Source organism: Fusarium keratoplasticum, chromosome 10, assembly GCF_025433545.1.
Source record: "Fusarium keratoplasticum isolate Fu6.1 chromosome 10, whole genome shotgun sequence".
NCBI classification, from domain to species: Eukaryota; Fungi; Ascomycota; class Sordariomycetes; order Hypocreales; family Nectriaceae; genus Fusarium; species Fusarium keratoplasticum.
The window spans coordinates 1875259-1889168 of record NC_070538.1 but is presented as its reverse complement, the minus strand read 5'-3'; the positions used below and the strand labels follow the sequence as shown (position 1 = coordinate 1889168).

General features: G+C 51.8%; 3 protein-coding genes across 3 annotated transcripts; 1 reads left to right on the top strand and 2 right to left on the bottom strand.

Annotated features, from left to right (window-relative positions):
* Positions 1-3295: 3295 nt before the first annotated feature.
* Positions 3296-4651, bottom strand: NCS57_01246100 (HTH TFE/IIEalpha-type domain-containing protein; the record flags this gene model as incomplete). Its single annotated transcript, XM_053062134.1, has 3 exons — positions 3296-4352; positions 4405-4500; positions 4557-4651. The coding sequence occupies 3 exons, from the start codon at positions 4649-4651 to the stop codon at positions 3296-3298; spliced, it is 1248 nt and encodes a 415-aa protein (XP_052908662.1).
* A 782-nt stretch (positions 4652-5433) lies between these two features.
* NCS57_01246000 (Structural maintenance of chromosomes protein) lies at positions 5434-9420 on the bottom strand (the record flags this gene model as incomplete). The annotated part of the gene is made up of 5 exons (XM_053062133.1): positions 5434-5451; positions 5507-6184; positions 6235-9172; positions 9225-9318; positions 9390-9420. 5 exons carry the CDS (start codon positions 9418-9420, stop codon positions 5434-5436), a joined length of 3759 nt encoding a protein of 1252 aa, XP_052908661.1.
* Positions 9421-11258: 1838 nt separating this feature from the next.
* Positions 11259-12974, top strand: NCS57_01245900 (Glycerophosphocholine acyltransferase 1; the record flags this gene model as incomplete). The annotated part of the gene is made up of 1 exon (XM_053062132.1): positions 11259-12974. One exon carries the CDS (start codon positions 11259-11261, stop codon positions 12972-12974), a length of 1716 nt encoding a protein of 571 aa, XP_052908660.1.
* Positions 12975-13910: the final 936 nt, after the last annotated feature.

The window sequence follows — 13910 nt, the reverse complement described above, 5'->3', positions numbered from 1 at the left end:
GCTCTGAAGTAGCGCCCCTGCAGCACTACATTAGTTTTGAACACTTTGGCCTGGTAAGTACCAAGTCTAGGCAGATCACGAGCATCGAGACTGAACGAAGGGTACATACAGATGTAGTCGCTCACGGCGTAGCAGAGTGCACTGGCCATAGTTCTGTAGAGATGGCGCTGTTGTCGCGATTTAGGTTGAGGGACTTGATGTGACTAGGTATCGTGTAAGAAAGCGCTCCAGGTCACCAAGGTTTGGGACTTGTTGTTCTCTGGAGAGAAATATCAGGCTTGTATCTAGAGACATTAGAGGAGCTGACATACCTGTCGTAGGGAGTGCTTTCACAAAATCTTCTCTGCCATATCGCTCGAGCCCAGCATGGAACATAGGGCTTCTGGTGGCGAAGGGGTCTGACACAGGCTCATCAGGCTCCACATCAGATGAGTTGAATGAGAGTAGAGATTCTATTCGAAATATCAACCAAGGGGATGGGGAGAGTGAGGAAGAAGAGAAGATGAGATACAGAAGACGCGGAGATTTTGACGAACGCCTGGGAGCACCCTCCCTCCGGGGGAAGGGGGAAGAAGTGAACCGACCCAGCGCTGAATACATCGAGAGAAGCAAGTCACGAGAATTGGCATCACGACTGAGGGAGGGTTCTCCAAAGGATGGTGCGATTGTGGTATGTTTGTTCTACCTGCTTAGGTACCTATGAAGCCAACCTGCAGGGAAGCACCTGGGGTTGTTGAACGATCTGGGCCATGAGAGCTATCTTTTACTCGTCCATATCAACGCCAACGTCTCTCTCGGGAGTGGCTTCCTGATGGGTGGTGCCGGAGTCGTCCGACGACGTTATGTCTCCAGAGCCGGTTGCGTGGCAGTCTTCTGGTTCTGTCGACTCAGATTTGTTGCCGCTTGAAGACTCGGCGTCGCTGACATCTGGCGGATCGTGAACGGAACGGATCTCAGACATGCCACCAAGAGAATCTTGGTCGCTCGGGAGACTTGGTGGCAAGTCATGGCTGGTTGGAGCCACAGTTTGGTGCTCATGCTGGGTCTCATTGCGCGCTGTCTTCCGAACCTGTCCAGTGGGATACTATTGGCACTGAATAATCCGATTGTGAGCCTCGAATACGCTTGCTAAACTTGGTCTTGTTGATTCTCCGAAGGCGAGGATGAGTGCGAGGGCGCTTCTCCTCCTCATTGCGGCTGGTCACCTTGTCCGCAGCTTTTCGTGGCTAAGAAAGACGAACAGTGAGTGAGGGTTATCTGCAAACAGCCACAAGGTTTGGCTTACCGGTGTATGGCGTTGTGCTGTATTTCGGTTACGTCTCGACTCGGCTTCTGCATCCCATTGCCTGTCCTTCTCCTGAAGAGCCTGCTCTGCCATCTTTTCGACTTGCTCCCAGGACTCTAGTCCCAGTTCCTCCAAGTACTCTTCCCCCCAGATAGGAGGCATCACGAAAACAATCGAGCCGAAACAAGAGTTACTGTGGTAAGAGAAGAAGAAGCTTGAGAGGAGAAGCTTGAAGGAAGAAAAGGATGAGAGAGGAATTGCAAGAGCTTGGCAGTTATCGCCAGCTGGCAGATAACTTCAGTGATTCACTGTCGAGAACTCGACTATGAATCACTGCTGTGTGTACCCGGTGCTTTTTCAAGAAGAAGCTAGAGAAGGGGAGAAAAATATACAATGCTTCTGCACACAATCTACATATTTTCTCCTGGCATACCCCCTCCCCCCGCCTTTTGCTCACTTTCTCTTCATATCATCACAATATCAACACGAGCCAGAGATCTCGAGTGAACAAAAGCCGCTGGACACCCCAGAGAAGAGAGGTTATTCTCGTGCCCCCTATTCCTTTGCCCCCATTTACAGCTTCATCACCTGCCGGGTCTTACCGTCGCTGGTGCATCCCCTAGAATGATCGACTTGCCTGATCTCGCCTTCAGTCACCTGGCTGGGCTTCTACCGTGCTGGTGGAGAAGACAGGTGTCACAAACTGGTGATAAGCACCCGAAAGGGTGACGAATCGGCGGACAGTAAGCACGCCGTCTTGACCTTGGATGTCCATCTCGAACCCAGAGGCAGCAACACTGGAGCATTCGGGAACTCCAAGTGACATAAGTTTATCAGTATGCATCACAATCGCCAACCCAAAGCATCATTGCTAATCTGGACAGAGAGGAGCTAGTTGTTGTTGTTGTTATGGGGGAACTATTGCCCCCTGGGTTCTTCGATCTGAAGCTATGCAGCTTTGCCAATGCAGCTCCTGAGACAGTATTTATGGTCAAACAACTCAACCTATGAGATGTTGCCCCTCCCTCTTGCACAACAAGGATGGAGGGTTATACCGCAAGTCTCCGCTTACGATGAACGTCGGAGGTAGGACCTTGCACGACAGTGAGTGAACGAAAGGCATTTGTTACATATACCTAGGAAGAGAAACGAGAGACAGCTTTTCATAACGGCATCTGTACACCAAGGCATATATATATATATATTGAAGAGCACAAGGACTACTTTCTCGACCCTGCTTAGTTACCCACTCCGAAGGGTGAACAGCGTCACTCGACGGGAGATGATTCTCTCACACATTCACTGAGCGTTCGAGCTCTGGGACAAACGAGGAGAGGCAGGTCACCTAGAGCAGGTGTATGACGATGTCTTGGGGAGAGTCAACTGGGAGGAATTGCAAGGAACCGATGTGGGAGAGCCCTTCAAGATGTTACAGGAAATGATCGAGGGCCACGGGGGATTCGATATGTTAATATGACGTTCTGGAGTTTGGATAGGAACACAACATAACATCAATCTTATTAGAAATTGTAAGAGGACCGTCATAATATAATAATAAATCGCAGAGCTATTGCAAGATCATGATAGGGTTGTGTAACTATCAGTTATTCCTCTTTGAAAGCATGTTATCGTGAATAGGCAGGCTTTATGATATAGTGTGAATGGAATGCTCTGAAACCCTCATCGCACGGGTTGGCAGTCTCGTCTTGTCAAGGTGGAAGGAGGAGTTGTCGCTCCTTGATTCATATTGTCTATAGTAGTCTTTGCGCCCTCTGCCGTATCCCTGTGCAATGATATCAACACAGTATCATGTCCCTACCCTCGCGGGCTTTTAAAACCAATCTGGCTGGTTCTCTCCTGTCTCAATGGATCCATTCTCGCCAGTCCTTGAGATCCATCCATCCCCCTGAACAAATTGTTATTAAAACATCAAGCCAGCCTGCCCATGGCGAGCATTTGTAGCCTCTAGAAAGGAGAAAAAAACCATTGGCGTATGCAAATCTGCGCCTTTTATACATCCTCGAACTCAATCTCTTCTTCACTGTCCTCGTCTTCCTCTTCTTCCTTCTTGACTACCGGCTCAGGTTCGACCTTGACTCGCTTCGCTTGTCGTTCATCCGAGTTGTCTCCGTCTGCAGTCGCTTCCCGCTTGATTGCTGGTGTGACAGGAGTGTCCCGGCTGGATACATTGCCTGTTGGTGGCACGTCTTCAAACTCATCTTCGTCCTCGTCTTCTTCCTCAGATCCGAATTCGTCCTCTTCCCGAGCCCGCTCTGCAGCTTGTTCTGCTTTGAGCTTCTCAAAGATATCATCAATCTGAGTGGTAGCCTTGGTGTCAGGTGCAGCAGCAAGTGATGAGTTTGCAGCGGCCTCCTTCTTGATAGTCGTGGTAGTTCCTGGTGTAGCAGTTGCCGAGAATGACTCTCCGGTGACTGTACTGTTGGACATCCAGGATGGCAGCGCGTTTTGTTTGGCAATCTTTTCTTTGCGCGCTTGCTCCGCCGCCTTTTCAGCATCTGTTGGCCCATCAGAAGTCGAGATATTAACTGCGATAGACTGAGGCCCAGTATTTGTCAAGCCCTTAACCGCCATGGGTCGGTTTGCGCCGGCGTCCGCCGCGACGGTTTGGGCACGCTGATGTGTCGCATCTCGCTTCACTGGGCGAGCGTTGGCAAAGGCGCGATCAAAGTCACATTCGGGGATGTGGACTGCGTCGATCTTGGGCAGGAGCTCGCTGATGAACTTGAACTGGTTGTTGAGGCGAGTGGACTGCTCATGACCGGTCGAAGTTCGGTCTGCTTCAAACGTGAGTGTATGGTGGCAGCGATGGCACAGGAAACCATCCGGACCAACGTTGTCCAAGACCTCCATGGCTGTCCACTCCGCTTTGCAGAATGAGCAAAAGTATTCCTTCTTCTCGCTGGCCACTTGCGTGGTGCCCTGCACCTCCTTGTCGATCGTGTAGACGCGCCATTTGATCGCGTCAATGGTATTTCGATAATTGATGTAGTACCAAGTTCGATTGCTCGGTCTCGGGTTTCCTTCTCGCAGCTCTGATCGCGTGTGCCTGCACCAAGAGTCAGTGGCTTTGTTTCCCCTGAAGACTAGAGAAAGCATACACAGTCAAGAATCTATCTTCACGCAGCTTGCCGCAGATCTTGTGGAGGTCCTTTGTATTGATGGCCATCAGGTAGGCCAGGTCATCATCTCTCAGCCTGCCACCACACCACATTAGCAGGAGCCTCACACTTCTCCAGATCGAGAGACGTACGCCTCATGGAGGATAAGCGCATCGATGACAAGTATGTCGCGAGTTTGGTAGAAAGCCCGCATCACGGACTTGATGAGAGTGACTGCGAGATCCATGGTGTCGGTCGCGAATCGCAGGATGATCGCCACTGGAAGGATTTGCGCAGACGGAGAATAGAATGGTATCGGGGATTTCAATCGGGTCGATGGTACGATGGCAGCGTTTCGAGAGGATGAGATAGCAGGAAGGGGCTGCGCGGGTCCCGATCAGGTTGTTGCGGCTCGTCGCGACAAGAGCATGGGAATGCGATAGAGGTTGCCGTCTCGAACAAAGCGTGGCCCAACAACCATTTTATGGGCGATCGAACATGGCGATGGAGTAGGCCTAGAATATGCAGCCGATTGAGAGTCTTTCCAAGCTTCGCACGGGGGGCGCAAAGAGGTCCTAGTACGCCTTTGAATTCTTGATGGGGAAGAGTTTGGATATCTAACGTCGGGTTGGAGGAGTTTCTTTTGTCTCAAGACAGGCTGCCAGCTGCCTGGGATCTGGTGTGGCTTGGTCTGCATGGGACCCACCCGTCTTGCACGAGCCTAGCCTCATCTCCGCCCCAACTCTCAGCCTTATGCAGCTTCACCACCATCGATAGTACGAAGTCTGATTAAGTAGGTAGTAGGTAGAGAACAAGTTGCGCCTAATCAGCGTTCAATCCGCTAAGCGCTGCATGATTTACGTATTCGGTGTAATTTTACATGAATTCCCAGCGCAGTAACAACTCATAAACTCATATGTGACACAGCGCGTGCAGAGCTCGCAAGGCTCAATACTCCAAGTTGCAGCAAAAACTCTCATGAGTCCACCCATGCTCCACGAAAGAAAAGATTCAGAATTTCAGTTCTCATCATGCGTAATTTCTCAACTGTATCCAAAGTCAGCAAGCGAACGGAGAACCAAGTGGGTTGGGGGTAACTCACATCTAGAGTAAGGGTGCGTGAACTATTCACCTCCTGATCGCGGTATACACCTACGAGACTGTCACTGTCTTGGAAGAGGCCAGCCTTGAGACTGATGACAATGAACTGCATTCCAGGTCCCGAATGGTCCTGGATGTACTTCTTGATCTTGTCAACGTTGGCGTTATCCAAAGCGGCATCCACCTCGTCAAGGACGAAGAAGGGACTTGGCTGGTAGCTGTGGATAGCAAAGAGAAGCGCGAGTGCAGCCATCGTCTTCTCACCTCCCGACAGGTGTTCCATGTCTCGGAAGCGCTTCAGCGGTGGCATCGCATGATACTTGATGCCCGACAGGTATGGCATATCCGTATCCTCTTCAATGTCCAGGTACGCCTGACCACCAAGGGGGTATGCCTCTGATCGGGTAAGATCCTTGTAGACGTGCGATATTTGTTCCTGGATGTGGGTAAAGGCCTTGTTGAAGAGTTCAAACCTCTTTTGCTTGACTTCGTTGAAGGCCTCCTTGGCCTCGTGTGCTGCCGTTTTGGAGTCCTCATACTCTTGTTCCGTGAGTTTGAGTCTGGTTTCCACGTCCTCCAACCTCTGCATCGCTCGCATGTTGGGATTCAGCTTCTCCAGCTCGGAGGTCAGATTTGCAATCTTGTCTGACAGGCTCTCTTCAACACTCGCATCGTCCGACTGCATGCAATTAGTGAATTTGTCCAAACGAAACCCAGAGGGCCACTCACGGCTTTAAGCTCTTCGTCGAGGCTGTCAAAATCGATTGCAATTCCGTAGGTCGCCATTGCCATATCCATCATTTCCTCGTCCTCGTCATCTAGATCCATGGCATCTGGATCTTGACGAAGGAGATCGTCTTCGGTCGGCAGATCATCCAAGGTACCCTCCTCGAGGGGTATGCGAATTTGTTCCAGGCGACATCTTCTGAGCAGTGCTGACTTGCTGGCACTGTTCTTTTGCAGGGTCGTTTCGAGCGCGCTGATCTCCTTCAGGTTTTCATCGATGTCCTTGCTGCGTTTTTGCACCTCGACCTTGGCCTCGGACACCTTCTGGTTCTTCTCAGCAAGCTCGGCCTTGTTCTCCTCAAGAGTCTCCTGGAGAGCCTCCAACTCTTCCTGCTCATCTCGCATCGCGTTCTGAATCTCGTCCTTCTCCTTCACATACGTTTTGGCATCGTTACGGACGCGTCGAATGACGCCTTGCAGTCTGTTGATCCGGGCGATTGTGTCGTTGTTGCGGGACTGTTCCCAAGTCAATAGCCTCGACAGTTTCTGCTTCTGGACCTCAAACTGGTTGCGCTTTTCCGAAACCTCCTGCTCGAGCTTGCCTTGGGAAGCGTCGTAAGCACGGATATCACTGTAACCGAGTCGCGCGCAAAAGTCTGCGAACACCTGGTCCTCAACCTGTGCAATAGCATCTCGGAACTCCTGGCATGTCCTCTGAGTATTCTCCAGCTGTGCCGCCTGCTCTTGGTATTTGGGCTCCAGCTCCCTGAGCTGCCTCTTCTGGTTATCCAACTCACGCTTCTTACTTGCATGGTTCTTGTTGAAAGCAGCCAGCTCGTCCTTGACAGCTGCCAGGCGCCTCTCCAATCCAGCCAGATCGATTTGCAGTGATTCTTCTTGTGTGCCACGTCTGTCAGCCTTTGGCAACCGCTCAATCTCATCTTTGAGCTTGGAGGCCATCCGTTGAAGGTTCTGAACATCAGCTTCCTCGAAGCGCCTCTTGTTCTTTGACTCAGGCCCACGACCGCCTGTCATAAGACCTGCTTTATGGATGATATAACCCTCGAGCGTAACAGCCTTGACCGGAATCTTTTTGTCGTAGCAGATGTGCTTGGCGATGTCGAGGGTATCGCACACAATAGAGCTGCCGCATGCATAAGATACGGCTCGCTCAACAACCGAATCGAATTCGACAGTGTCAATGGTCAACCGGGCTCCAGAAAATCCCTTGACTGCAGTGTTCACAGCATTGACCTTGATGTTGTCCAGGGGGATGAAGGTCATTGGCGGGAACCTCTGCTCCTTGAGATACTGAACGCACTCGACACCGATCTTCTCCGTGTCGACCACAACCGAGTCAAAGTCTCTTCCAAGGGCGACAGAAATAGCTTCGTCAAACTTCTTCTGCTTCGGCTTGACAAGTTGACCGATGCGGCCATGGACACCAGGGAACATGCGCTTTAGAGCAGACACCATCTCCTTCATCCGGGTGTCTTTGGCGCTCTGCCGCCTGCCATCATCGGCCTCCCTGAGCTTCCGGGCCACGTCCTCAAGCTTCTCCTCGAGCTCGGTTCGTTTTTGACTGGTTCTGACACGCTCTGACTGAAGTTGGTTGAACTCCTTCTTCTTGGTATCAATTTCCTGTGAGAGTTCCTTGGAGGCAGTCTGTGCTGCGGTTCTCCTCTCGTCGATGCTCGTGAGCTCCGCTTCGATCTTCTCGATGCTTGCCGCAATACTGTCGACTTTTCCCTTAAGGTTGTTGACCGTAACCTCATCTGCCTTTCGCTGTCGCTCGAGATTCTCAAGCTTGGCTTGATTTGGACCAGAGCGAGACATGACCTGGGCACGAAGAGTGTTGTACTCCCTTCGGTCCTCATCGCTGACCTCTCGCCCTTGCTTCTTCATCTGCTCCTTGTAGTCGTTCTCGAAGACTTCTCGGGCTTTCTCCACATTCTCAATATCCTTCTGGATCTTGAGTACGATCTCTGCCTGCTGGTCACGCTCTTTTGTGACCTTGGCAATTTGGGCCTGTAGGCCCTCAACTTGTTGTGTTGATTCATGAATCTTTTCCTCGATCGGAACAAGACTGCTCTCCTTGTCTTCAATACTTCTCTGCTTGGCCCGGATATCCTTGTCGATGCGAGCAACCTGACGACTCGCCGAGGCTTGCTCCTTCCGGGCGGCTTCCAGACGCTTCTCAAAAGATTCGACGTTGCGGCGCAACTCCTTAAGTTCTTGTTGGTGGTCTTGTATGGCGTTAAATGAATCGTCAATAGCCTTCTGGAAATGATACAGCTTCCATAGGCTGTGTGTGACGATGGCCGCATCACGATCATCTGTTTTCTTCTGGAAGTTGTCGGCTTCTTTCTTTTGTTCGCGGAACTGTTTGATCTCGGAATTGATGCCACGTCGCTTGTGAAGCTGGTAGTTTTGGTTCTCAACCGCCTGCTCCGCCTCAGCTTGTGTCTTCTCGTAGTCTGTCTTGTACTCCAGACTGCCTGAGATCTGCTCAATCAAGCGTGTGAGGTCCTGAGGGGACTGTGACGCAATCGCTTCAACATCTCCCTGGAAGACGAGGAAGTTCCGGGCTTTGATAAGGATGTTTTCCGACTCGAGGGCTTCGTTGTACTGCTGAGCGGTGACGACACGGTCGTTGATGCGGTATTCGCTGGCGCCCTGGCTGGTGATTGAGCGCTTCCACCTCTGCTCCTCGCCAGCATCGTCCTCGTACACGGCCATGACCCAAGCGGTCTTGGGGTCACCTCGGGAAGCCTTGTCGTCTCCATCGGCATGGCCGTTTGCGTCACCATTGGTCTGAGCCGAGCCATCGTCGTTGATCTTGGCAGTTTTCAGGACTCGCCCTCGGTAGACAAGATCCTTGAGGTGGGCGGAGCGCAGGTGGGAAGATTTGATGCCCAGGACGAAGGAGATGGCGTCCATACTGGCGAGATTTAGCAAAGCGGGCGGCGCAAGGACGACTGCATACGACTTACGAGTTAGATTTCCCAGATCCATTGGGCCCGATGATGGAAGTGAAGTATGAATCGCCAAAGAGAAGGGTATGGTGGCCCTTGTAGGACTTGAAGTCTATCGCGCGCAAGTCAGCTCTGGGGTCCTTCGTCGCTTGACTCAACCTGCAGCGAGAGGGAATAACACACTGAACAACTCGAGACGAATGAGCTTGCCCATGGTGGCGTCGGTGGGCAGCAAGCCCGGGTATCGGTGGTCGAGGGGAGGTTTACGGGTGTGAGAGAAGAGAGTGAGGTTGGTTTAGAGGGGTATCACGGGTCGCGAAGCGAATGCGACGGAGGAAGAGGGCGCGTCAAGTGGCCGGGGACCCAGTGCGCCGGCGAGTCGCGCAAAGAAAAGGCAGAAAGGAAGCGCGTTAAGGCTAATCTCGGAGACCGAATAATGCTATGCCGCAAAGTCTTCCAATTCGATGTGACGAGCACGCATAGTCGACGGCGAGAATGGGTGGGTAAAGATGAATGTCGTTTGCCGTATTGCGACGCTTGAAAATGATGGATAACGCGTCGCGCGACGACCAAGGCTGGCTGGTTGGTACCTGAGGCGGGAGCCTCTTGGGGCTTCTCTCAGTGCGACGAGCTTGGGGCATGGCCCGTGCCTGTGTGCCGCCAATTTCATCCAACAAAAAACAGCGGATAAGGCACTACCGATAAGCGGTACGTACCGCCCAAGCATGGCCGCAGTCTGGCAAGAAAGCAAGACGGGGTGTACCAAAAGGCAGAAGAAGGAGAACAAATGTGTGTGCACTGTGCCTTTCAATAAACAGAGTAATCATCAGTTGTCTACAGTAAGAGAGCTAGAGTGACGTCCAAACCCTGACAACCAGTCAGAAGTCAACGACTGTACACGTACATCCCAACTTGGCAGAACGACCAATAATAGAACGGGTCTGGCCTAGGTCAAGGATTCACATGATGGGTTTGGGTATCGTGATACTCGCAGTGGATTTGGTTTTGAAACACACTTGGAACTAGAGTGCATCTGACTCCAAGGCATGAATGACATGCAGTTGCAGGCGAGGTGACGAAGCAGAGCCCGGATTCAAGGGCTTCGCTTGGTGGCCTCAGTAGGTATGATGCAAGCGATTCCTGCCTGGACGATGACAGCAAAGTTGTGCCCTGAAACGGCCCTTGATCGCCAGTCGATGGAAAGATCCAAGCTGATATCCAGGTTGTGGCGCAAATGCATGTGCCAGTGGCTACCTGGCCCCACCGACGGGGTCGAAGAGAGCTGGAGCTGGAGCTGGAGCCATGAAGTGACTTTAGTCCGTAGTTTCAGTATGAAGAAATATTCGTCAAAGAGTAGACTGGTTAATAGAAGAGATAAAGCGTTTCACAAATATCAATACCAGACAAGTGTTTCCAGCAAAATATGGACGAGAATGAGCCGCGGATCGACCAAGTACTCCATACCTACCCAGCTCTTCCGGCAGTGTGTGCCACACTACCCCAGCAAGCTTTCAGCCCGTCGCTTTCATCATAGGCAGCCTGGGTCTGGGGTCCAGCTTAGACGTGAGAGGTGTTGGGGACTTGAACATCCAGGCAATCCCACGTGGATGTTCCGTCACCGCTGGTGCTTCCCTTCACTTTCTGTCCCCTTTGTTCTTTCCTTTCTTTTTTTCTCACTTTATCTTCTTCGTCTGTCTTATTTGTCCTCTCCATTCCTAGTCACCGCTTCTTCAGGGTCTCGCAGAGCACAAATGACTTTCTAACCGCCAGGTCCCTCCCTCCCTTGTCTCTGGAGCTTGTGCAGCTGGCCTTGTATAAGTACTTGGACTCGCGCTGCGCTCCCTTACACCGTCCTTCCCCCGTCCGTGCTAGAGCAGCCCCTGCATCCCTCGCCTTGTGAGTATTTCTTCTCGTTCCTGGCAACGTTGTTTTGCCTTTCTGTTGGTTATTTATGATTGCTAACGTTCGTTCCAATAGCTAGGAGCTTAGCTACCACCTACACGGCAACCCTCGACGCGCGGATTAAGCACGACGTCAACCAAGAACGACACCATGGATGACGATACCAAGGCACCTTCGGGTGCCTCCCACGGCCTCAAATCCGACAACATCTCTACTGATAGCGATCCCGTCCTTACCCCCGGGCCCGAAGCTCCTGCCTCTCCCAACTCCTTGCCCGCCGACTCTTCCCTACTTGATACACCAATGCTAGGTGCCACGACACCCAGAAGCTCGCTTCATTCGAGAAATCCATCCTTCTCTGGCAGCAGCTCTAACCATGAAGATTGGGACGCTCTGCCACCTCTCGATCGATTGACAGTCCTCGATCTACTCGACAACTTCGCGCTGCCCCAGCAGCTTGAGAAGCTGCAAAAGGGCATCTCTGCTCAGACGGACAAAGTTAGGCGATCGAGAGAGGCGATCAAGTCCAAGACAGCGCTCGCTCGTGATCGCATGGTTGAGGAATGGCGGCGCCGCGTTCCTTCGGCTGACGAACAGCTCGATCGCTACCGCAAGCAGATGCAACGCCGTGTCGACAAGCTAGGAAAGCGTTGGAACGACACAAAGGTTATCAGCGCACGGGAAAAGGTGTCCTTCATCTTTGGCGTCATGAACATATTCGTCAGCGGATACCTCATCGGCGGATTCCCAGAGTACTTCCACCTGTGGTACACGGTGCAACTGTTGTACTTTATGCCTATCCGCTTCTTCACTTACCATCGACGCGGCTACCACTACTTCCTGGCGGATCTATGCTACTTCGTCAACTTTCTGCTCTTCCTCTCCATTTGGGTCTTCCCTAGTTCGAAGCGACTTTTCCTTGCCGCTTACTGTCTCGCGTTTGGAAACAATGCAGTTGCTATCATCATGTGGCGCAACTCACTCGTCTTTCACAGCTTCGACAAGGTCACTTCGCTCTTCATTCACATCATGCCTTGTGCAACTCTACATTGCATCGTCCACCTGTTGTCTCCGGAAACCCAGAGGGAACGATTTCCAGCGATCTGGACCGTCAAAACTTCGCCTCCAGGATCACCCACTGCATATGCGAACGTTGTCTCCATGCTGGCTTGGAGCACGATCCCGTACACTATCTGGCAGCTTTCGTACTACTTCTTCATTACGGTCCGTCGGAAGGAGAAGATTGCGGCCGGTCGGCCCACCTCGTTCACTTGGCTGCGAAAGTCGTACTCCAAGACATGGATCGGGAAGTTGGTGCTGGCACGACCTGAGCGCATGCAAGAAGCTTGTTTCATGATGATTCAGTACTCTTACGCTGTTCTCACCATGCTTCCTTGCCCTCTTTGGTTCTTGAGCCGCTGGGCCTCCACCGTGTTCCTCATCGCGGTCTTTACATGGAGCATCTACAACGGCGCCACATACTACATTGACGTGTTTGGTGTTCGGTTCCAGAAGGAATTGGAGGCTATGAAGGCGGAGGTGATTCAATGGCAGAACTCGCCAGAACACATGCCACACTCGCCTCCTTTGGGGCCTAGGCCGGAAGGATCCTCCGCTCCTGACCAGATTCACAAAGGAGCGACTGGTTCCGTGTCTACCAGCCAGATCCCATCGATGAACGAAGTAGCCCGCGAGAAAGACATGTTGGGCGACACCTCCCTACCCACAGATGAAGCCGCTCGGCCAGTGAGTGTGGATAAGATCCCTCTTCTCGACGAAACAAGGGGCTCGACCAGTACTGGAGTTGACGGGGAGCGTAATGACGCGACTCGGGAGAGGAAGTCGGGTGAGACACCCGCTGCTTGATGTTGAACTTTTGGTAGACGGTTACGTTGTCGATGTTCTGGGCCTTGTTGCGTTCTTGTTGTTCCGATGATTCCTGCAATCTCATCCTTGGCATGATGTTTGGGCGCTTATTATGATTGATTGGCTGTTTATTACTTTATTTGGCTGGAGGTGTATGGAGCGTTTCAAGTCCTGCTGGTTCTTAAGTTGATGAGAACCTACCGTTCATTACAACCAATATGCACGGAGAATACCCCTTGTTTTGCAGACACCTCGGAGAGATCAGACATGGGCAGTTTACAAGTTGTGATGTGATGTGATCTAGAACTACGTCGTGTTATGACCATCACGCTCTGCCCCAAGACCTTTGACCGGTTTCGGTCTCCTTTTGAAGGCTCATGTGTCGAATCGGTCTACATATCACGGCATGCATGGGACAAAGATGACGCTTTAACTTGAAGGAAGGGTATCAACCCGTCCATTATATTCATGTGGCATCTTTGTGCCCTAGCTAAACAGCCCCATTGCGCTATGCAGGCCAAATGACAAACAACAAAAGTGCAGATAAAGACAATTGCTGTAACTTCAGAGCTTGTTTCGCTTGCTTGCTTTGCTCTGCCTTTGCCAGCCGGACCAGCAATGCGCCCAAGATCATCATCCCTCATCAAACCCGTCCATTCATTCAAGGGGGCATATCCGCCTGCCCCTTCCAATGTCCCAAAATGTTCCCAATCAAAGCAACCCGACCAACACCACCACCCGTAAAGCCCTCCGTTAAGCCAGAGGAGAGCCTAAGTCCAGATGCGACGCCGTTTAATGCAGATGATGCGATATCCCTCAGGGTATTCTTCCATAATGCGTGAGATGCGACTTTTGAGAACCACTTGCTCTCCACGCCCAAACTTTTTGTAGATGGACGGCATGTAATAAATCGGCCGTTCAAGTGTACGGATGACA